At 33.3% G+C, this 25425-nt stretch overlaps 2 protein-coding genes across 2 annotated transcripts in view; one reads left to right on the forward strand and one right to left on the reverse strand.

Annotated features, from left to right (window-relative positions):
* LOC145265559 (ubiquitin carboxyl-terminal hydrolase 19-like) overlaps window positions 1-24199 on the reverse strand; it is a 110297-nt gene extending 86098 nt beyond the window's left edge. Inside the window, exons 1-2 of the mRNA XM_080121534.1 lie at window positions 23704-24199; window positions 4577-4705 (exon numbers count right to left, since the gene is read on the reverse strand). Of these exons, the coding sequence (XP_079977660.1) occupies window positions 4577-4705; window positions 23704-24067 (493 nt within the window). The 5' untranslated portion in view covers window positions 24068-24199. The remainder of the gene's footprint in view (window positions 1-4576; window positions 4706-23703) is intronic.
* Window positions 24200-24545: 346 nt separating this feature from the next.
* The window catches only part of LOC145265560 (uncharacterized), a 58987-nt gene continuing 58107 nt past the window's right edge, over window positions 24546-25425 (forward strand). The window contains exon 1 of the mRNA XM_080121535.1: window positions 24546-24626. Coding sequence (XP_079977661.1) covers window positions 24587-24626 — 40 coding nt within the window. The 5' untranslated portion in view covers window positions 24546-24586. The remainder of the gene's footprint in view (window positions 24627-25425) is intronic.

The following is a 25425-nucleotide window of genomic DNA, read 5'->3' on the forward strand; positions in this document are numbered from 1 at the left end:
CAAGAGCTCTTTCGGCTACCATCTCATCAGGAGAAAATCGATAGCGTACAAAATAATATGTCGAAACTTTCAAGAGTTCTAATGGGGAACTATTGAATGTGCCAAAAGTATGGGGACAACAAAGTTTCGACATATTATTTTGTACGCTATCGATTTTCTCCTGATGAGATGATAGCCGAAAGAGTTTGAGAAACTTCCGCCTATATACGAGCAAACAGTTAATAAAACATGTTAAAAAACACTTCGAAATGAGTTAAAAACATATTTAATCTGAAAAGGAAACACTAGATAAGTGGATAGTCCTTAATCCACAGAGTTTTGAAGAAATACTTTCCTTCTCATCAGAGGGTAGGAATTAGCAAAATGCGGGATCGGATTTTATTTTATTTTATATATAAATAAATAAAATCAAGAAGCAAAAATTAATTTATCCATTTATTTATTGCGGACTATTATGTTCATCTTTTAGTTGTTGTTTCACAACGTTTCGGCCAACTATTCCTCTGGCCTTCGTCAGGTGTTTACCGCGACGGGATAGCAACTCTGAATCTCCTAACTCCATCATCCTCAGCAATTACTGCCTTCCACCACGTTTTGGCCAACTAAGCCTCTGGCCAACTTTGGGGAGGATTGAAATTGCTATCTACAGACAATGCTCACGGTGAACCGTAGAGATTCAGCGTCTATCCACTGTGCCACAGGCAGCGGATAGAGACGTTTATTGTGGATAGAGATGAGGATAATAGTCCGCAATAAATTAATGAATAAATGATATAAATTACTCATCTCAATAAGAATTCCAATTAATTAAATAAAAATAAAAATTAAGTTTATAAGCCAAAAACTCCTGTAAACGCAAAGAGAATATAAATATTTATATAACAATCCCAACCAAATAAAAAAAGCTCAATACAACCAAAATAGAAAAGCTTGTCATAAAAGAACACAAATTATAATTTGCAACAATTTATTGTTCGACAAGATATTCAAAAAGAAATATTAAGATTTCCTTAACCTGAAGACTTTCAAATTTAATTTGGATCGCTTTGTCAACATTACAAGTCTGACTGCTTCTCATGCGAACATTGAATCTTATGACTATTTCACCTTTTTGGAATGACCATTTCACCTTTTTGGAATGACCATTTCACCTTTTTGGAATGACCATTTCACCTTTTTGGAACAACCTTGCCACTGCATATCTTTTCATTTGAATTTAATTATTTGTTTTAATTTTTCATTTTTTTTTTTTCTCCGTTGCATTAACTTTTTACACTAACTTTTTTTTTCCCCTTATACGATTAGTTTTCATATAATACAGTTTCAATCTACGCCAGCAAAATTATAACTTCACAATAATAATCATTTGTTAATATTTTTCCTCGGGTGAAAAGTACATATTCCTTGAAACTCTGCGGATCAAGGAAATCTTAATATTTCTTTTTGAGTATCTTGCTGAATGATAAATTCTTGTAAATTATAAATTACAGTCTCTAATTGTGTTATATGTAATATATATTTATTTTATATATAAAATAAATGACAAAAATCTATATTCCAAGTTACAAAGATTTTTTTGTATTTTTGTTTTTAATCAAGTGCAGCATATTTTTTTTTTATTTCTCAGGACATATAATATAGTGCAACTGAAGGTGCTTATGCACTTTTGTTACCACACTATATTTAAATAGATTTTCAGGTTAAATTCAATTTTCACAATATCTTTTTATATTTTATTAATTTGTTAGGTGGAGTACAGAACAGTTACAAAACACCCTCCCCTCCTCATGTTAAGAGTGGCTTTCAAAATAATATTATTACTAGGGCTATGACAACAGCATATTCTTTTCATTGTTGTGACTCTCGAGTATACATCCGACACAGTTAATCAACCGAGAACCACATCACTCTATATAAAAGCATACAAGATATCAACAAATACACACTCGAAAGTCAAAACAATGAAAAGAATATGCTGTTGTCATAGCCCTAGTTATTACTTCAGCACGGTAACATAAGTGCATAAGTACTCAACCAAATTATCTAAATGTGACCAGTGTTGGAAAGGGGGGGGGGCAGAAAAAGCTTTGCAACTACACATTTTTCTTCTTTCAACGGCACTGTAGACATTCTTGGGACCACTCCAAAAAGCCTTATCTTACTGAAAACATGAAACCAACATTTTGGCAATTTTTTTAAAAAAGATTTTTATAGGTTTAAAACACCTATTAATTGATGCCAAAATTCACAGGATGTCTTTATTATTTTGTCCGACCCCTGTATATATAATTCAGTATCACGCTGGAAAAATGATATCTAGATCTTAAAGAGAGAAAGAAAATGTTTTAAAAAGATAAAATGAAGTGCATTAAAAAAAAGTTCTGCAACATAAGTACTGCAGTTCCAGTCCTTGTCCCATCATCCTAATGTTGCATCACCATGCAAATCTTACAAGTACTTCCATGGCGTCTGCGCTACCAAACTTACCACACTTGCATCTCCTCAACGTGCATACTCCCGACCAACAGCAAAACCCCACCCCTTCATTGTAAAAATCCTCAAACGCTGGAAAACATTCTTCTAATAACCCCTTTCTTTCTATCCCTTGACTTTAAAATTCTCTCTCCATTTCTACAGCCGTGTTTACATCTTGTTACCCAACTCCCTACTTAGAATCTTGCTTTCCTGACTGCTGGAAAACTGTTTCTGTGGTACCAGTTTACAAAAACTCTGGCGAAAGAACTGACCCATTAAACTATCTACCAATTAGCCTCCTCCCTCTTTTCGCCAAAATATTTGAGCCCTTAATTAATCAAGTTTTAGTCCACCACCTTACAGCTGCTAAACTTCTGTCAGACCACCAATATGGATTTAGGCAACCCGTTCTACTGCAGATATTCTAACTGTAATCTCTGAACGTTTATAACAAGCACTGGATAAGGCAGGAGAGGGGAGGACAGTAGCCCTAGATATATCTAAGGCTTTTGACAGGGTATGGCACGATGGTCTTCTCATGAAAATAAAATCCTATGGTATTACTGGACGAATGCTTAGCATAATTAGATCCTTAAATGAGAGAAGAATCCAGGTTGTCCTCGATGGCGTATATTCAAAAACTTTGATATAAATGCGAGGGATCGATCCTTGGACCTTTATTATTTCTGATATTCATAAATGACTTACCTGATAAAATTGTCTCTGAGATGGGTATATTTGCCGATGACACCACGCTCTATAGCAGGCACGCGGGGAAAACTAATGAGCACATATCTAAGGTAATAGCCGAAACCCTTGAGGAAAACCTTCAGTTTGTAGTAAAATTGGGATAAAAAATGGATGGTAACGTTCAACGCTGCCAAGACAAAGCTCGTTTCCTTTAATAATTACACAAAACCTTACCAACCACCAATAGCTATTGCTAGAGATATTTTACCTGAGAGCACTTCATTCAAACTCTTTGGCTTAACGTTCACAGGAAATGCGAGTTGGAATAGATACGTTGAGATCATTGCTAAGCCTGCTGCAAAGAAGGTGGGCTCTCTCTATCGTGCTAGAAAGTTACTGATAGTAGCCCCCTACATCAAAGTGGCAATATGCCTTGTTTGGGGTGAAAATGTAATTAGAAAAAAAAAAAAAAAAAAATGCACTTTATAAAGCTGTCTGCTAATCAGTGGCTCCTTACATCTGTGGCAATATGCCTTGCTTAGGGCGAACAAAATAAAAAAAAAAAATTAAAGAAAAAAAAAAAAACATACAATATTCTCTTACTCTCTCCAAGAATAATTTGCGTTTCTGAATTTTTGAGATGAGGATTGGTTATTGTATTATTTAAATCTTCAAACTACCGTTCTCATCTTGAGTGTTATTTTCACAACGTTTCCTTCGATGTAACCGACCTCCTTCAGGTGTATCTTGTCAACCCCTAGATGAATTTTCAAATTTATTATTTATTTACTTCATGGGGGTAGCATGCTCTTGTTCCGTCAGGCATGATTGGATAGAGGTGCAAAGTAATTTGCAATTGTATTTTTCAGTCACCCACACTGAGAATTGAACCTTTAACCTTCAGAATGATACCACTTTTACAACTGATTTTTCCAATTAATCTAACCACTGCGCCATGGGTCCTTGCGAATAATAATTTGATATTTTTCCACAAGGATCCATGGTGCAGTGGTTAGATTAATTGGAAAAATCAATTGTAAAAGTGATATTCTGAAGGTTAAAAATTCTCAGTGTGAGCAACCAAAAAATTGCAAATTACTTGGGACCTCTATCCAATCATGGCTGACAGAACGAGAGCATGCTACCCCCAGTGAAGTAAATAAAGGGTTCTGTTTGAAATTCAGTTCAAATTCTCAAGTTCAACAGAAACATTTCCAGGGTCGACCAGATACACCTGAAGAAGGTCGGAGGTTACATCGACCGAAACATTGTGAAAATCACACTCAAGATGAGAACAGTAGTCCGATGATTAAAAAAAAAAAAAAAAAATATGAATAATCATTTGATATTTAGATTTTCCAAGCATAAAATTGGTGATTCTTATAAAAAAATACACAAAAACAACACAAACCTGGGAATTTCATCCATACTCCAGTCCGAGAAAATTCTGGATCGCTAAACTTGACAATATCACTTTCATCTTCTAATTGTAAAGTGATTGTAACAAGTTCGGCCGTCTGGTTCCAGTCATATTTTAAACCTTCAAGACAAAAATAATAAAAACAAAAATTTCAATGAATTAGCACTATAAAAAAAAAAAAAAAAAAAAAAAAATTTACATAAAAAATACAAGCGTGAAGTATTAAAACTTTAATAATCTAATCTACAGCCGAAGTAGCTCCAGTTCTCTCCAAACTCTACAAAAAATGCCTTAACGAATCTTGCTTTCCGGGCTGTACCAGTATTCAAGAATTCTGGCGAAAGAACTGACCCATTAAATTATCACTCCATTAGCCTCCTCCCACTTTTTGCCAAAATATTTGAGACCTTAATTAACCATGCTCTAGTCCATCACCTTACAGATGCTAAACTTCTGACTCACCAACAATACGGATTTAGACAAGCCCGTTCCACAGCAGACATCATAACTGTAATCTCGGAATGTATATACCATTCACTGGACAAAGCTAGGAAGGGCAGAGCGGTAGCTCTAGATATATCTTAGGCTTTTGACAGGGTATGGCAGGAGGGTTTCCTCAGGAAAATTAGATCATACGGTATCACTGGTAGAATACTTAATATAATTAAATCCTTCTTAGATAAGAGAAACATCCAGGTTGTCCTCGACGGTTGTACATCTAAACAATATGATATAAATGCGGGAGTGCCCCAAGGGTCTATCCTTGGACCTCTATTGTTCCTAATATTCATAAATGACCTCCCCAGCAAAATTGCCTCTGAGATGGGTATATATGCTGATGACACCACACTATAACAAGCACGACAGGAAAACAAATGAACACATATCAAAAGAAATGGCAGAAACACTAGAGGATGACCTCCAATCTGTAGTGGAATGGGGACAAAAATGGATGGTCACGTTCAATGCTGTCAAGACTAAACTTGTTTCCTACAATAATTACAAGAAACCTTCTCTACTACCAATAGCAATGACCAACAACTCTTTATCTGATAGTACATCTTTCAAACTCCTTGGCCTAACGTTCACAGGAAACATGAGTTGGAACAATTACATTGAAAGTATTGCCAGGGCTGCTGCAAAGAAGGTAGGCTCTCTCTACCGTGCTAGAAAACTACTAACACCTGAAAGTATCCTGTACCTCTATAAGGCCACCATTCGCCCATGTATGGAGTATTGCTGTCATATTTGGGCTTGTGCATCTGCTACTAGTCTCTTGCTCCTACACAAGGCTCAAAAGAGATTTGCCAATCTGATAGGCCCTCAACTAGCATCTAAGCTTCAGCCTCTGTCCCATCGACGAAATGTTGCATCCCTCTGCCTGTTCTACAAATATTTTAATGGTGAATGCTCTGACGAACTGCAAGCACTTGTGCCCCACGACGTAAACACCCTCGACAAACCCGACAGGCAGCTAAATCCCACCCCCACACAGTAGAGATCCCTAGATGTAAAAGATCTTTCTACTTCAGTAGTTTCTTCCCCAGAACCGCTACACTTTGGAATTCCATTCCAGGTCCCTGCTTCCCCAACTGTACTGACGTGCAGAAATTCAAGTGTAACATGAACCAACATCTTGCTGCCTAAATCCCTACATAGTATCCCAGTAGTTGTTGCCCACGATAGTAGCCCCCTACACCAAAGTGGCAATGTGCCTTGTTTGGGGTGAAAAAATTTCATTACTAAATTAAATCCGTCAGAACACATTCCATTTCTCCATTTAAAAAAAAAAAAAAAAAGGAAAAAAAAAGCCATTTTTGAAAGCCACAGTTGGAGCAAAAATAAAATAAGAATTACTTTCATGGCCCTTCACAACTTTCAAAGAATTTAAATGACAAATAGAAAGTCAATTCTGGCTTTTAAATTCTTAGCAAATTCTCAGGTTTCAGAACCTTTTTTGGGGGGGTTCCCTGACAAAAGGAGGGTGGATCTGTAAATTCACCCTTGTCCGTTCATCCGTCCGCACTTTTCTCAATAACTACGCCTTGGAATTTTTTGAAATTTTGCACAAACATTAAACAGGATATGAGTAAAAATGTAACAGACCGGATTTTCCAGGAAAACTCCAGTTGTCCCCCTCCTCTATTGGTGCTTATTAATAAAAAATTGATGCCTTGGATTTTTATAAAACTTTCCGAAAAGTTGTAACTAACTGATTTCTATATAATTTTGTTTGTCTATACTTTGTGATAACTCTTCGGTGTGCACCAGGGGTTCTTTTAGAGCTAATAAAAACACTCCATTTTTTTTTTTGGACTATTTTACCATATTTGTCCAAAATTTCCAGTGTATGTCTACTTAGCAGTTTAGCATGGTGCTGAACTCAAATGTAAATGTGTTAAGGCCTTGGGGACTTTTGGGGCTAAATGGGGGGGGGGGGATAATGGACTTAATCATTTTTTTTTTTTTTTGCATGGCGCAAAACTCAGATTAACATATGCCTAAAAGGCCTAAAACTGCACCGTTTGTTCATTTTCACCAGGATTTGACATTCCCTGGGGACTTTTGGGGACTAAATTGGAATGCTGAACTTAGTCAATTTTTTTATGACTTGTTCACTGTGCACTCACGAGGGATCATGCATGCTTCACTTTTTTTTTTTTTTTAGATGAGAATTGATAATTTTGATTAGTCGAACTACCGTTCTTATCTTGAGTATGTTTCAGACAAATGTAACCTCCAACCTTGTCAAACTCTGTAAGTATATAAGTGCTAAGTAATAATCACTTGTAAGTGATTTTGTATTTATCATTATAGAGCCAATTCTCAATTGATTATTATATTGTACCCAATATATAGTAGTGATTTCAAAAAGTAAAAAAAAAAGTAAAAAAAAAATAAAAAAAATGACTTCGGTACCAGCAACTAGAATCAAAATCAAAACATAGCTCTCCAACGTTTTTGTTAACATTTGAGCCAAGGTCGCTGGAAAAATGTAGATATCTCACTGCTGATGCAATTCTTTACCTATATAAAAGCCAAATATGGCCAACGATGGAGTACTGTTGTCACATCTGAGCAGGAGCTGCTAGAAGCAACTTATCCTGCCTTGACAGAGTTCAAAATAGACTTCATAGCTTGGGGGGGGGGGGGCTTTTTCTCTTTTCTGCTACCTCTTTCCCACAGAAGAGCCGTTGCAAGCCTATCTTTGTTTTATCGTTATTTCTATGGCAAGTGCTCGTCTGAGCTCCAATCTCTGCCCCCCCCCACCTCACCAATCTTTCACGAAAAACACCCGTTTGGCTGAAACCACTGTCAATAATTTTCCCCCCCACTCTTTCTCTGTGCCTAAATCAAACGTAGATTCCATGAACAAATCTTTCTTAGAACTGCACGCCTGTGGAACTCTGTTCCATTTGCTTGTTTCTCAGCTGACTACAACTTGATTGTCTTCAAGTTCAACATAAACAAATTCTTAATAACCACCCCTCCTTAAGTAATCCAATTTACCAAATTTCCATTACTAACAATTACTACAATATTATCCCATTGATACTGTACACTCAATAACCCTTATCCTTGAGTGGCCTCCGGGCCTTGATAAGTGGCGACTCCTATGAAAAAAAAAAAAAAAAAAAAAAAAAAAAAATCGATATGCATATCAAAACTTGAAAAATTAACATAGTTAAACATATATTTCCACATGTATAGAGGATACATGTTTAATTGACTTACACCTGCCAAATTCTAATTTTTTCGATATTGATCCCTTAGCAGCTATTTTTACCAACTAAAAACCAAATAGAATTTGCTCCACAGATCTGAATCCCCTATATATCATACTTAAAGTCTGTAGACCAAAAGTCGAGAGTAGTTTAATAGAAACTGTTCCACACGCAAGGTCACTTTATATATAAGGTTGACAAGAAAGTTCTTGCGGTTTTTAACTTTTAAATTTAGATGAACATATCTTGACAAACAAAAGTTTATTGATCGAAATAAGCACCATCAGAATCAACACACTTTTACCAACGCAAAACAAGTGTATTTATGCCATTAATATAAGAATCTTGCCTTCTGGTGGTGATGAACTCACTGAAGGAATTTTTGATATCACTTAAGTTTTTTGAAGCTCTTCTCATACGGAAAGTTGTTTAGATGCTTGAAAAAGCAGTAGTCATTAGGTGAGAGGTCTGGAGAGTATGGCGGATAAGGCAGAGTTTTGTAGCCTAATTTGTTCAACTTCTGCAAGGTCAGTTTAGCAATGTGCGGTCAGGCAGTGTCGTGGAGAAGAAGTGGGCCTTTTTTGTTGACCAAGGTGGGTGTTGTCAAAATTTCTGATGCATTTTATCCATTTGTTGACATTACTGCCATAATGGTTTCGCCTGCATTCAAAAAAAATAAATAAATAATGGATGAGGCTGGTCGCAGACTACCAAACAGTCAGCAAAACCTTCTTTTAGTGTAATTCTGGCTTTGGGAAATGTTGTGAACCTTCGTCAGTGTCTAACCACTGAGCAGAGCATCATTTATTGTCGTAAAGAACCGACTTTTCATCGCAAGTCAGAACCCAGTCTTGTTGTGTAAAAGAAAAGATGACACTTCATAATGGTTTGGTTGTCGTTCACTTTGTGAGGCACTGATTTATCAATTTTTTTTGTTTTTCCAATCTCTCAAGTAGTTGGAAATTGTTGTATAGGTTACATCTAATTCAGAGAAGCAAATTCTCAAACATTTGTGCATGGATTGGCATCAACTAAGGCTCTTAATTGATCATTGTCAGCATCCAATAGCCGACCACGATACATCTACAAGACTATTTCTTAAACCACCATTGTATTGTGCGTTCAGTAGTGGTTCTGGAGCCATACACTTCGTTGATATCGCAAGCTGTTTCAGCAGCTTTTCGGCCTAGCTTGAATTGAAATAAGAAAATTGTGCGAATTTGCTTTTTTTTTTTTTTTTTTTTTCCATCTTGTAATCAATGTTCTGGAAAGATAATTGTTCTAAAACACTTTTTAAAATGATACATAAAGTAAAGGTATTATGTCAAAAACTTAATTGAAAATACATCATTTAAAATCAAAAGTAAAAATTCCGCTTATCTTTTGGTAAGTTTTTTTTTTTTTTTTTTTTTTAAACTGACACTCTTCCATTAGTAAATGAATGAAATATCTCATTAGTAAATGAAAAATGTCTTGTCAACCTTTATATTTTTTTAAAATTAAAACAAAGTCAAATTATTTAAACAATTGTACTTTCTATTTTCTGAATGAAGGCGGTTTCAGAAAATATTTCTAAAACTAAAATGATAACGTGGTATCAGTTTGCAAAACTTTGACAGTCGGTCGGCTTTTTTGAAGTATCAAAAACAAAAACGTTAGAACTACATATTATACTAACTGATGGTTTCACTTAAGGTTTTTCGAAAACTACAAAAGAAAACAACCATTTTGTTATCTGTTAAATAAATGCGGTAAATGAATTTAATTTTTTTTTCTTTGTAGAAATTTACATTTCATTAAAATATTCTACGAATGAAGCAATTAAACATTTCTTTTGGAACTTCTTTGTACGACAAAAACAAAGAAAAAAAAATCAAAAATTTATTAAAAAAAAAGGAAAAAAAGTTTAACTTCTTTTTTTTAAATCCTTTCAACTAGTGTTGGGACGATTCCTAATTTTTATACGATTCCGATTCCGATTCCAGGAAAATATTGATTAACGATTCCGATACCAAGTACGATTCCGATTCCGATTCCTAGGGAATTATTGTTTTGAAATATACCAGGTAGTTTTATACTTATGGTCGGTAGTTCCCAAATATGTTCCCTAACTTTGGAAGAGATATTTTATGTCTACACCGTCGTGTTTTGGTTTAAATAAAATTATTATATAGTAAACTAAACGGAAAAATTAGCAAAATTTATTTTAGAGAAAATTTATTTTACTTAATTGGAATACAGAAAAAAACACTCAAAGAAAATTGAATTTATCCTTAAGAGAAAAAACAAATAAAATAGAATTTATATAACAGAATAAAAACAAGAAAATTAGAGAATAAATACACACGATTCATTATTTTGGTCCTCATAATTAACAGATTTAATGAATTAAATAGAAAAAAATATAGCGGAAGAGAACGAAAATATATACTAATTAAATATAAAAAAGATAAATATTTGATTTAATAATTTATAAATGAACGTGCGTAATGAAAAAAAAAACAATATACCACGTGACATGGCGCCGTAGATACAAAATAACCTTTCCAACGTTAACGACCATATATGAGAAATACCATTAATCGAAAGTTTTTGTGTTTTATACCAAAAGGTAGGTATAGCGAAAAGTTACAATTAAAGGAATTTCAAAAACGATTTTTTGTTTAGCTATTGATAGTTGTATTTGTGACGGCAGTTCTTCAGACCTCCATAATTCACAAGGAGTAGTTAACACCTATTATTTTTTCTTACTTTTTCATTGCTTTTACACGTTGTTTCTAACGTGAAGAATAAGTTTAGCCAAACTAATTTTGAAATAGGGTATATCAAAGGAACACATAAAAATGATACCACTATAAAAAACAAATGAAATACTAGATAAAATTGAGCAAACATAATTACCAAAATTACAGAAAACGATAAAAAAAAAAACAAACAAAAAATGGTGAAGTTTGTTGAGTGAAATGAATTATTGAAAGAAAATTAATTGAACTAATAGAAATGTTAAATAAAAAAATGTCACATTTCAATATTTTTTTAATAATTAAATTCTCAGGGTTGTCGAAATTAAAAATTAAGTGATTTTTTTTTTTTATTAGACTTCTTTCGAAGCTTGTTACCTTGAAAAATACATTTAAAACCCTGTTTTTTTTAAATAAATTGAAAAATAAATGCAATTAAAAAAATTTAATTGATAATTGAAACTTTAAAAACATATTAAACATTGAAAAATTACTTATCTCACAAATTAACGTCCAATAAAGTAGATCCAGTCTTCATACAGGAATTTGGTTATAATAAATATATCTTTCCCAAACTTAAGAATTAAATCTTTTTTTTTTTTTTTTTTTTAGAGAGAGAGAGAGAGAGAGTGCTTTAAAATCGCCGGGGAATGCCGCCTAAAATTTTAAAGAAGTAAATTTTAGGAGTTTAGTGCCTTTCAAAGACGGTTATCATAATTTATTATCATCATTTAATTTCCTTTTTTTTTTTCCTCCCCCCCCCCACACCTTTCCACGTGGTTTAGTAGTTAACCAGTGCTCCTGTTGCTGTCAGTCAGCTATCTTCACCTAAGTTTTAATTTCTAGTTAAAAGAATTTTTCATGAATGGAATCAGCATTTTTAAAAATTATTTTTTTAGTTGTATATATTGTATTTACTCTTTGAAGTTAAGGAGGGTTAAAAAAAAATGGTGACACCTAGATGGTGACGTAGGCAAAAAAAAAAAAAAAAAAAAAAAAAAAAAAAAAAGACACTGCGATTTCGACCCTCACTAATAAAACTGCTCTGAGTGACTAGTTGGTAATTTTTTTGTTCCTTTTCTTTTTTATTTTGCTCCTCCAATTTATTTGGATGCTTCATAGTTAAATGTTTTAACATGTTGGTTGTGGTCATGTTAGATGGTTTTATTCCTCACGATATTTTAATTTGACAGACTTTGCAAATGGCTTTCAACTCATCATCTTCAAAAAGACTTTTTTGGGGACTTTGGGCCATATTAGAAAATTCAGTTTATCTGTAAACAAATAATTTACTATTAAATTTTGTTTTAAAGCTAGTCACTTATTTGGATAATTAATTGAAAATAATCCGCTAAAAAAGACAAAAAGAAAAAAATATAAAGGTATGGGGCGGTAAATTGTACCAACCGGTAGTTAACAAAAAAAACTTATAGAATTTAATTTTTGAAACCAATGTATAAAAGTTTACATAATGAAATGCAAATATGCATTTTCGGGTTTGTATTACTGTACACATAGATTCGAAAAAGTTGTCAAAAAACAAATATATAACAAACAAATATTATCAAAGGCAAGATAAGTTACTTTTCTACCAAACTGGGTAATTTATTTTGTTTTTATTCAATGTAACATGTTTATTCAGCTCGAAAAACATGCAGTGTTTACCGATGTATTGGAAAATTCAAAATGGCGCCCGACACTCTCTTTAACATGGTAAGTTCGGGAAAAGGTGTTATAAATAATAAACTAGACAAAATACTATTAAAAAAAACACCGAATATATGTCAAAATATGTCACGGTAACATATATTGAGCGAGTTTCTAGCAGTATTTTGTCTATTATTTATAACATCTTTTCCTGAACTTACCGTGTTAAAGAGAGTGTCGGGCGCCATTTTGAATTTTCCAATACATCGGTAAACACTGTATGCTTTTCGAGCTGAATAAACATGTTACATTGAATAAAAACACGAAAAATATATCCAGTTAGGTAGAAAAATAAATTATCTTGCCTTTGATAACATTTATTTGTTATATATTTGTTTTTTGACAACTTTTTCGAATCTATGTGTACAGTAATACAAACCCGCATTTTCTTTTGAATTTTTTTTTGGTTGACTGTATTCAATTCACATATGCGGTTCAATATTGCTAAACTATAAGTCCTTAGTAAAATTCTATTTATAAATACTTTTTAAAATGAAATTATTTAATTAATCGTAAATATTATTTAGACATAAAAATTAATTGATTACAAAACCTTTTAAAAATATATATATATTAATTTCTTTTTCGTTCGGCAAAAAACTGCGCAAAACACTTTTAATTTTCAATTTAAAATTCTAGAAAAAAGATTATATTATTCTGCTTTTAATATAATCAAATTCAGGGTTTTATCTTTCTAGAGAAAAAAAAAAATAATGGATTTTATTTCAATGAAATTAAAAAAAAAAAAAACTTGACTGAATTGAATTAATTACCCTTAAATTAACGAAGGGGTTATTTAATAACTTTAGGTTTGGAAGAGATAGGTATGGGGTCGATTTTTTTGAAACTTCAAAAGAAACCGACTACTGTCAAAACTTTGCGAAATAATACGTGATCAATTTCATTTTAGAGATATTTCTTTCAAAAGCCTTCTTTTAAAAAAAGAAAAAAAAAGTATATTGTTCTATTAAACCTTTTACTGTTTAAATAATTTGACTTTGCTCGTTTTATTTTAAGAAAATATAAGTTGAAAAAGCATTTTCATTCACTATTAGAAGATTTGTCAGTAAAAAAAAAAACAATCGCCAAAAAGATAAGCGTTTTTTTTATTTTTACTCGCAATGTAGAGCCCTGCATACTTCTTTTCAAGTTAACTCTTTTGTAGTTTTGATTACAATAGATCTGAATGAATGAACCTTGTAAAGGAGGGGCACTAAGCATTGCCCTGTTAATAATGAATTTCTTTGGTTTCTTTTTATTTCTCTCTTGCGGTTAGAAATATCAGGAATTTTTTTTCTTTTTTTCAACATCAGACTAAAAGAATCGTAATGAAGGAATCGGAAAATTAAGGTATTTTTTAACGATGCGATTCCGATACCTCCCAAAATACACGATTCTTACGATTAACGATTCCGATTCCGATTAATCGTCCCACCACTACTTTCAACCCTAACTTTGCCAACTAACTAGTCACTAAGAGCCGTTCAACTAAAGGACTGTAAGGGCTTGTTCGACATTCACTGATGCCTGGTATCACAGTCATGATGTGAGCCTAGGTAAATGTTTCCCAAATTTTCGGCCAAAAACCGATTAAAAAGCTTGCTCTATATCTGAAATACATCTTATGTAAAATTTCAAACATTTAGACCAAAAATTGAGTAATTTCGTAGAGACCGCAAAGGTCAATTTTTTTTTTTTTTTTTTTTTTTTTTTTTTTCTTAACTTTGACCCCTATTGTGACCCCATACCATTTATTGTTTTAGGCTCAAATCAAATTATAAAGTTAGATCGATGTCTAAGTAACCTATATCTAAAATTTTAAGTGTTTAGACTAAAGATTGTCAGTGGAGTTTGGTAGAGTTCTCAAAGGTCAAATCGTTAAACTTTGACCCCTTAACAGCAAATTTCTGGCTGAAACCGGATTAAAAAGATTTTTTCAAATTTTGAGTCTGAAGACTGAAAACTGACAGAGTTATTTGGTAGGGAAATGTACACAAACCAACTCCTCTGCCAATTTTGGTTCTAAAAACTTAAAATTTAAGATATAGGTTACTTGGACATGGATCTACCTTTATAATTTGATTTGAGCCCAATACAATAAATGTTAAGGGGGTCAAACTTTAAAAAATATTGACCTCTGCAGTTTCTACCAAATTATTCAGCAAAGTTTTGGTCTAAACATTTGAAATTTTACATAAATTGTATTCAGACATAGGGCAAGCTTTTTAGTCATTTTTTGCTGAAAATTTGGCTTCCAAGGGATCTAAATTCAAAAGATGTTACCTTTATGGTCTCTAGCAAACTATTAAGCCAATTTTGAGTCTAAACATTTAAAATTTTATATAAAGGGTATTCAGACATGCAGCAAGCTTTTTAACCAGTTTTTGGGTGAAAATTTGGCTGCCAAGAGGTGAAAGTTTACAGAGCTGACCTTTACAGACTTTACCAAACTCCTCTGCCAATTTTGGTTTTAAACATTTGAAATTTTAGATGTAGGTTACTTGGACATGGGTCAAACATTAATTTGAGCCCAAAATAATAAATGTTAATGGGTCAAAATTGAGGTCAAAATTAAAAAAATATGACCTCTGCTGTCTCTACCAACTTTTCTCTATGGTAGTTAAGGAAGCCTATTATATAGAAAGGCATTACTGTACATATTCACATTTTTTAATATATACATATGCACATAAAGTTATGAACAGTACATAGGGTCCGAGCAAAGCCGGGTGAAACTGCTTATTTAACATAAAACAAGCCATTTCCAAGACATTGTTTTAAGGTAGAGTTTTTGGCAATTGTGTGAAATAGTCAACAGGAAATAAAGAGAAAAAAATAAAAGCTGTCAACAAATAACCGTTACAAAAAGCAATAAAAGATTTTTCTATCTACCTGTCTATTTTTGTGTTTTAACGTCTTTCGGAAATGTTTGTTTTTGTTTTTTTTTTCAAATAAAAAGTTTGGCTAAATATATTATGGTTGGACTGAAAATCAACAACGGCAGACAGATGTTTCAACGAATATCTCCAAAGTTATATTTTAGGTTTTTCGTCATTTTCTCTTTTCAATCAGGTAGAAAAGTAAATTTCATTGTGCTTGGAACAATCGTATTATTTTTTTTCACCCGAAAAGATGAAAAAGCCATCAAGCAAACTTCAATGTGGCCAGTCTATCATGCTGAAAATGTAACTAACACAGTCGGATTTGAACAAAATAAAATGCAATGAAAGCGCTTTAAAATAATTTCAAACACAAAAGAACGAGCCAGGTAAGTAGAAAAGTTTTATTGCCTGTGATAAAAAGGTATTTTTGTGTCTTTTTTTTTTTCATTAACTTTTTCCACAACTGCCAATTGTCATGCAGAATTGGTTGCACAACTCTTCACCTTATTAAAACATACAATAATGCTCGATGAATTCTATTTTGTGCCTGTAATCATTTTCCCCACATTGGGGAATTTATACTAATTTCGACATGGCATACAAGTACGTAGTTTTCATTTGAAATGCATTGGTTTAAAACATACTAATCTGCACGAGTACAAAAATATATAAAGTAAATATTCATGTTTAATAAGCCTAAAACGGTAATGGAATTATTTTACGTTGAATTTATATGTAAAACTGATCCTCTCACTAGATTATAAATTATTCTTTTTGCGATAAGTTTTTTTTAGGATGTTCACATGTAATCGCTTAAAAAAGTAGAATCTAATTTTTTTTGGGGGGGGGGGTAGTTGTAAGTGTGGTGCTTATTCAGATTGGCACTTATGGCGGCATTTAAAATTAAAGAAAATACGGAAATGTTTGTATTATGTATGTACCAGTCCCGGAACGAAGATGGAAATTGTCATATCATTAACATTGTCCATTGTTTTGCAGGTTTTCAACAACTCTCTTTCCTTTTGTTACAGCCTATATACTTGGACTTCTTGATGAATAAAGCTTTTTTCACAAGTTATCATTCGTCTTCCGTGTTGTCCACACTACAAAAATTTTCAAAAATCACGTAATTTGATCAAGTAGTTTTTTATTATTATTCATGAAAATTTTACTGTTTCAATGAAGGTGAAAAAAAAAAAAAATAAATAAAATATTCAGTACAAGGGAAGATAACCCTAATGCATGTGGAAACTGTCAAAACAATTGATTACCTCCCCTTATGTTCTCTAGTAAAACATGGTCTCGTCTGTAACTTATTGGTAAAAAACGGCAAATTTGTTTTTCGTAAATAAAAGCAGATGCTTATTCAAATTGGCACTTATAGTGGCAATTAATAGTAAAGAAAATACAGAAAACGTGCTCGTTACAGAATGAAGACGGCCCATTCCAAAAATTACATAAATCAATCAAGTAGTTTTATTTAAAACTAAGAAAATCAAAATTTAGATTTTTAATGATTTTACGACTAAACTGTATTAACAGGCTGATTTTTTACCTTTCAACTTCGGTTTAAGTTGTCCCACCTATTTTTTATTTCATAGAATTTCATGATGGCCGATGAAAACACTGCGCCTCGCTTAATTGTAAACTTTTATTTGCTTGAATAAAAAAGAAAAAACTACTTGATCAAACTACGTGTTTTTTTTTTTTAATATTTCATCTTAGTTCCGTGATTGGTACAAATACCATACATTTGTTTCTGTACTTTCTTTACTTTTAATTGCTGCCATAAGTGCCAATCTGAACAAGCGCCCCCCCCCCTCCTCACAAAAAAAACAATTTCTGTGATTTTTCAAATCATGAATCTTAAGTAGATACAAGATAAGTTTTGGTACTTGTACAGTTTAATCAAGATATTAAAAAATGAAAATATTAAAATAAGGTTATATTGCACATATCCGTTATGGAACAAAGTTCTCAAAAAAAAAAAAAAAATTTCACTTAATTTCATCAAGTAGTTTTTTTGTTTGTTTTTTTTTACAGCGAATAAACAATTTGTTATGATACCGAGCAAAAGTTTCGATTTTTAGGAAGAAAAGCTAGAATTAAAGATGGGGAGAGAGTATCGGCACTTTACATGGAGTTATCTCCCCATGGCGTGTTCAGCAAATTTCACAATGGCTGACTTCAACGCGCGCTCATAAGAACATGTTTTTCCGCTGTAAAAAAAAAACAAAAAAAAAAACTACTCAATCAAATTAAATTAAATTTTTTTTTCAGAGATCTTCAGTCCAAAGCAGATACATACAATATAACCTTTTGATATTTTCATTTTTTTGGTTATCGCTATAAGTGCCAATCGAAAGTGTCAACCTACAATAATAATAAATATAATTAAAATTTATTTGAACTATTATCACTTAATGTCAAGCTTTTATCAACCAATATTAAAAAAAAATGTGCCAAAACAAACATCTCCAGTCATTCAATCCTTTCTTTCTGATTAAGTTGGATTAAGCAGGATTTATTAGCTTTGTTTCAATCTGTTTTAATTTAGTATTTAATACTATTTAAATTTTATAGATTAAAACTAAATCCTCTCTGAAGTTTAAATTAATTTAGACCGAATTATTTCTTAAAGTTCAAATAAAAAAATAAAAAATGTTGCTTTACGAACAGGTGTTTGATCACAGGACTGTCGTAAAATATACCGATTAAAAAAAAAAAAATATTCAATTCAAATAATTTTTTTTTGCTAATTTTCATTATAACAGTTTGACTTATTTTGGACGATCATGCGTATTAACCTACTCGAGTGTGGTCTACGTAAATAGAAAACCGTTCTATTAAAGTTGCGTAACCAGCTGACATCACAGAAAAAAGTACCATAGTGTGATTAGCATCATTCGTGGTGGCAATGGCTGTGGTTATTACGAGGATAGTTTTTTTTTTCTGTTTCAATTCTCAAAGAAATCACTGGTCCAAAAGTGACTGTATCTTATTTTCCAATTGATAAACAATTATTTTACATTTGGTTATGTGCAATTCAAAGGGAATTCTTGTATAAATAAATTCTCCTTAACATATGTAAATATGTCATCCTGCTTTGGTGTGCTTTACTCTGAATTGTCTTAATCATATTCTGTAAACTCTATTCTTGGTCGTATTTCAACGTCTCCAGCAAACGGAGATTACCATAAAGTGGTAAATCCCGACATTAAGCCATCCAATGCTAGAGATCAAACTAGCCATGCTATCTGACAAAAGCAGAACAGACTAACCACAGCCATGTTCTGCACCTCATTTCATTCTTTTTTTTTAACTAGGAATCACCACTTATCAAGGCCCGAATACCACTTGAGGATAAGGGTTAATGGGGATACATTAGTCAATGGGATTATAGTGTAGTAAACATTAGTGGAAATTTTGTAAATTGGATTGCTGTATAAAAAAGGGAAAAAGAAAATAAAGTCAGAGATATGAAAAGCAGACTTAGCAAGAGGGGGGAGAAAAAGGAACAGTGCCAGATAGAGTATCAAAATATACACGACGGCCACGGAAAAGATCACATAAGATATGCAAATGTGGTAAAATAGAAAGTGTATGAAAAGACAAATTATAAGTCCAGTCGGCAGGATCTCTGCGCGGTTGAGAACTCTTCAAGCTATTTCGGCTGCAAGTGAGCAACAACATGCTGAAGACCTTGCAAGTTTTATGTCCTTGTTTCTCGAAGAGGGATGCCTAACCCCTGTATCTTCAGTAAACAGAGGAGGATCAACAGGATGCAGAGAAAATAGGTTAAACTAAAGGCGACGTTTACTAAAGTAATTTTTTCTGCATATGCAAAACTGTAGAGGATGCAATGAACCGGCAAGCAGTCGATGTATATGCAATTAATGTACAAAGATTGGCAGAATTAGCAGGATTCCAGGGAACAGGACAAGAGCAGGTCGTGAGAAGCACTTTTGTTAATAGTTTCGCCAGAAAATATTTTTGTGGCACTACAGTGGTTAGCTAAAGTGACAGAGCTACCAATTAGTGAACTAATTTCAGGATGTTCATGGCTACGCAGACTCCAGAAGTGGCAGCAGCTACTTACTTACTTATGTTTACCAGCTGAGCACTTGCCATGAAAATAACGATAAAGCAGAGACAGGCTCGCAACGTCTCTTCTGTGGGACAGAGATTGCAGAGCAGAGAAAAGAGCATCCCCCACTAAGTTACGAAGTCTATTTTGAACTCTGTCAAGGCAGGATAAGCTGCTTCTAGCAGCGCCTGCCCAGATGTGACAACGGTACTCCATCGTTGGCCGTACCTGGCTTTTATATAGATAGAGAATTGCATCAGCAGGTAAATATCTACTGGGGCGGTAGAAGGATTCCACTATTTTTCCAACGACCTTGGCAATGGATTTGATATGTGTTCCATTTCAGGTCAGGAGTAAAGGTCAAGCCCAGATTTCTATCCATCAACAACTAGTCTTATGATTGAGAAGACATTTCCAGCTATACCATAGCTGGAGATCTTTTGAAGTAGACCTTTATGCCATACCTTATCAAACGCCTTTGATATGTCAAGAGCAATTGCCATAGAAAGAGAGGGGAGCCTCCGTTGAGAGATTTGCTAATCCTATGAGATATAACTGTAAGCACCTCTACTGTAGATCTAGCAGAACGGAAACCATCTTGCACGTCACTAAGAAGGTTGTTTTCGCTGAGATGGTTGACTACTTCTCTATTTAACACAGATTCCACCGGGCAAGATATGTTATTTTTCTATCTAACTGGGTAATTTTTCAGTGTTTTTCCCGGTTCAAAAAACAAGTAATATTAAGCGCTACCAACGAACAAAAAGACAGCTGTGATGTCTTTCAAGTCTTGATAATGACTTCAAAATATAAAATAAAACGAAATGGCAGTAGAAACCTACCCAATAAATGTTACCGTGACATTGGGTAGGTTTCTACGACCATTTTGTTTTATTTCTTGTTTTGAAGTGATTATCGAGACATCAAAGTCATCTTTTCTTGTTCTCTGGTAGTGCTCAATATCACTTGTTTTTCAAACTGAATAAATATCATCTACACTCTGATGCCAATCTGGCATCGGTTGAAATGAATGGCTCTCGTCTTGGAGAGGCTTCATATTTTGACGAGCTTCTGGGCTTGACCTTTACTCCTGACCTGAAATGGAACACATATATCAAATCCATTGCCAAGGTTGCTGGAAAAATGGTGGGATCCTTCTATCGCTCCAGTAGATATCTCACTCCTGATACAATTCTCTACCTATATAAAAGCCAGGTATGGCGAACAATCGAGTACCGTTGTCACATCTGGGCAGGAGCTGCTAGAGTTCAAAATAGACTTCGTAACTTAGTGGGGGATGCCCTTTTCTCTTTCCTGCAATCTCTGTCCCACAGAATAGTAATTGTGAGACTGCTTTATCGTTATTTTCAGGGCGAATGCTCAGCTGGTAAACATAAGTAATGGAAATTTTGTAAATTGTATTACTTAGGGGGATGGTTCATCAAGAACTTGTTTATAAATAAATAAAAACACTAATAAAACTTATCCAGTTATATAGAAAAGTAACTTATCTTGCCTTTGATGACATTTATTTGTTATATATTTGTTTTTTTGACAACTTTTTAGAATCTATGTGTATAGTAAAACAAACCAGTTTTATTTTTATATTTTGAAATCCTTTGAGATGATGCTTCATAATTTTTGTATCTTTTTTTTTTTTTTTTTTTTTTTTTTTTACAGACTTATCTTTATAGTTGTTGTTGTCTAGGGTAAGTTGGCCGAAAAGTGAAACAACTATGATGAGGATAACAGCCGATTTTCTTCCAAGTAAAAATTAGTTATTTTTCTTACTATTAATCCTGAGCTAAAGCAAGGTCCGCAAATTTCTTGGGGTTCCTGATCCATTTTAAGTCCGTTTGCTTATTTAAAAACTGGTGAATATTAATCAGAAAGCACTTTTCCAGGGCATTCTTTGTGAAACAAGTCAACAGAAATCAAACGTAAAAAAAAAAAAAAAAAACAGGTAAATTTTTACGACGTGCCCCAGCATATTAACACCCCAACCTCCCCATGTTAAGAACGGTTTTCAAAATAAACACCACCCCCAACCTCGAAAGCCGTTCTTAACATGGGGTGATTGGGGGCAGGTTGTAAAAAAACACCAAAAGAACACTTGGAACTTTGGAATAGCCAAATAGGATCTGTTGGGATTTAAAATAACTGTTTCTAAATTGCATTTTTATCCTCAAGCCCCAAAATCAACAGGTGGAACTCTCTTCCGTTTGCCTGTTTCCCACCTGACTACAACTTGGATGTCTTCAAGTTCAACATAAACAAATTCCTGATAAACCGCCCCCTTAAGACACTTTATCATATCTCCAATACTAACGATTACTACGATATTATCCCATTGATTACTGTACACACAATAACCCTTATCCCCAAGTGGCTTCTGGGCCTTAATAAGTGGTGACTACCATGTAAAAAAAAGATTAGATCATTCCTATAATGACCTGGTCCCTGTTGATTGCGGTGTGATGATGCTGTTCCCGTGCAGTTCTGGGAGGTCCAACCTCCCAGGCTTTGCCTTCTCTATTAGGGAAGGAGGTTTGTTTGGGACGCCCTCACCAGAGAATGCCAACAGAGCTGCCTAGGCACCTTTTGCAGGTTAGAGTGCTCCCTTCTCGGAGAGCGCCGATACTCCCACTTTCCGATCCCGGTGTCACAGTTCTTGCAGTGGGAAAGAACTATGTACTTTCACGATTTCTTAATTGCAAATTTTATTTATTTTTTTTTTTTTTATATAATTTAGCTTTTTTTTTTAGCTTGTGTGACGTCACACTTCAAGGTTTGAGATTTTCTAATTGAATTTTTTGATGATAAAACGGATTTGATTTTTTTTTGTGTCTAATTTTTTTTTCTATATATTTTTTTTTTATTTATTATTAAATTTTTTTGTTGCTTATTCAAATTGGCACTCATGGTGGCAATTAAAAGTAAAGAAAATACACAAGTTTGTATGATGTACGTAGTCGTTATATTCCAAAAATCACATAATTTGATCAAGTATTTTTTTTTTCAGTGCTAGTGCACTTACTGATCCCCACTGACTGCACAAGAACCTTTTTTTCATTCAAGAAAATCAAATTTTACGACTAAACGAGTTGTAGTGTTTTCGTGGGGCATTATGAAATGCGTTGAAATAAATAAGGGGGAGATAATTCGAAATGTCGGGGTAAAAAAAAAAAAATCAGCCTTATGTTCAATAGTTTCGGTAAAAATCGTAAATTTAGATTTAGTTAAAAAAAAAAAAAGAAATAGTCGATTGATTTACGTAATTTTTGGAATATGGCATTTTCGCTCTGCACTGAGTACGTACATCATGAAGACTTTGTTTTCGTATTTTAACTGAAGCCATAAGTGCCAATTTGAATAAACACCGAAGTGTTTGGTGCTTATGCACTTATGTTACCGTGCTATTTTTTAAATAGTATTTTCAAGTTAATTTCAAGTTTCACGATGTCCTTTCTTTTATTAAATTGTTAGACAGAAGTACAGAATAGTTACAAAACACGCTCTTTTCTCCATATTCAAATAATAACGTTATTATTTCAGCACGGTAACCTAAGTGCATAAGTACCGTATTTTTATTTATTTATTTTTCTTAATTCACAAGTTAAATAATTTCTAAGATCGAAATTTTCACGATGAGGGTTAGCATTTCTATCATATTCAGCACTTCCGCCGTGGTTGTTATTTATTAATCAGAACATTTCGACCGATGCAACCTCCGACCTTCAAGTTCATCATCTCGAACTTTGGGAAGCTGTACGGAATTTCCAGATTCCAGAATTCGCAACAGATGCACCCGGAGAAGTCCGGAGATGACATATTGGCCAAAAAACGCCATGACTTTAAACAACCAAGAGGAGAATAGCAGTGCAAATAACCCAAATTAATTAATTTAAAAAATAAATAAGTGACGCCGTCGAAAAAAAAAAAAAATAGGTAAATAGATGTTTTGTTATGAACTTACGTTTGAACATGGAACACGAAGAACCGTCCCTGGAATTCTCCATGTCTTTCTTGCGTTTGGTAAGATTGGGTGAGGAGCCACTGTGCTCGGAAACAAGGGATCCTTTGGGTCTTAAGGGTGGACTACACGAGTTCCTCATGTCTTTCTCTTCCTCCAGGGTTTTATCTGGAAACTTCTCTTCTTTATTGATAATGATAGGAGAAGCAGTGGGTATATTCGCCGTGTTGACTCCCACCGAGGTGGAATTCTTCTTCTTGTCGTTGGGGTTGCTGGTCGACATGGTCGCCGCTGAGGCCATTGAAAAAGAACTTTTAACAGTCTTTCCTTGGTTTTCGCCTTCTTTTTCTTCTTCCTTGACGCACATGCGGCACGTGTGCCGTCGTTTGCGCGAGAATTGCTCTATTTTTGGTAATTTGGAAAGAAAGAAGGAAAAAAAAACACCACTTGAAAGATAATTTAGGATTATTTTCCCCCCAGACTGAATTCATCAAGGGGAGATAACTTCATTTATCTCTTGTTTTTATTATTATTATTATTATTATTATTATTATTATTATTATTATTTATTCTTTTCTTTTTACAGACAAAAAAATCGTACAAAGCTTTTCTTTCTTTTTGATTAATTCGGAAAGGAAAAACAAATTAATAAAAAAATAATAATTTGTTTTTTAATTACCGTAATAAAAATTACAATTTAAAAAAATAAAGAAATGACGATCAAGTGATGGAAAAAATTTTAACCAATCAGAATCGCTTTTACAGTATGCCAAAATCTATTAGCCAATCAAAATCGTCTCTGCAGAATAAGGAAATTGCTTAACCAATCAGAATCATTGATACAGAATACAAAAATCTCTTGACCAATGAAAACATTCCTTGTGTTATGCTCAGTCGTGAACTTGAAAACATGGCCGATGAAGCAGGTAAGATCTTAAATAATTCACATAAATCGACGATAAATGTCTATGAGGATTAAATAAAAAGGTCGTATTAAGCCAGGAATAGATAAAGAAATACAAACCGGAACGTTTCATTATATATCGAGTCTATTGTTATAATTGCTTGGATCGTGTCGTAGCTATTCCCTAAAGGCGCCAAAGATGCGATGTGCTTTGAAAATTAAAATCTAACCTTCCCGGTTCAATTGTACTATAGTGACGTTAGAATATCTGGCATATTTTCACGTGTTATTCGTCAAAAGGAAATAAAATTCATTACTCGTCTCAAATAAAACTTTTTATCTGGAGATAAAATTGTAACATGTATATAATAGAACTTTAATGCTCTATTTGTATGCATCAGTGTCTGTTTCCTTTTTTCTTTTTAATGTTATTAAATTAGGTCTATCAGCTGTCCCAACTTTTTCCATTTTCGCTTTTAAAAATTGGTTAAATTAAAAACTTGTCTGTTTAGTTGTGTGTCAAAAGAACGTTCAACGTTTATTTGGCGCGTCATTAAAGTTATTTATTCGTAATAATATTGTAAAGTAGTAAAAAAAACAATTATTTTAGTGGAAGAAAAATACAAATAGATTGTACCCGCCTGCGTTTAAAAATACTGAATTAAAAAAAAAAAAAAAATCTGTTTTTAAATCTATCGAAAAGTAAATTGGAAATTTATTTCAGAAATAAGAATTGATTTCGAATTTTATTTTTAAAAAGTATTCCCTACAATTGAACCAGCATATTTATGTTAAAAAAGTGATTTTAATTTGTTGAGCCT

Source organism: Euprymna scolopes, chromosome 40, assembly GCF_053919585.1.
Source record: "Euprymna scolopes isolate OS-2025 chromosome 40, ASM5391958v1, whole genome shotgun sequence".
In the NCBI taxonomy this organism is placed as follows: Eukaryota; Metazoa; Mollusca; class Cephalopoda; order Sepiida; family Sepiolidae; genus Euprymna; species Euprymna scolopes.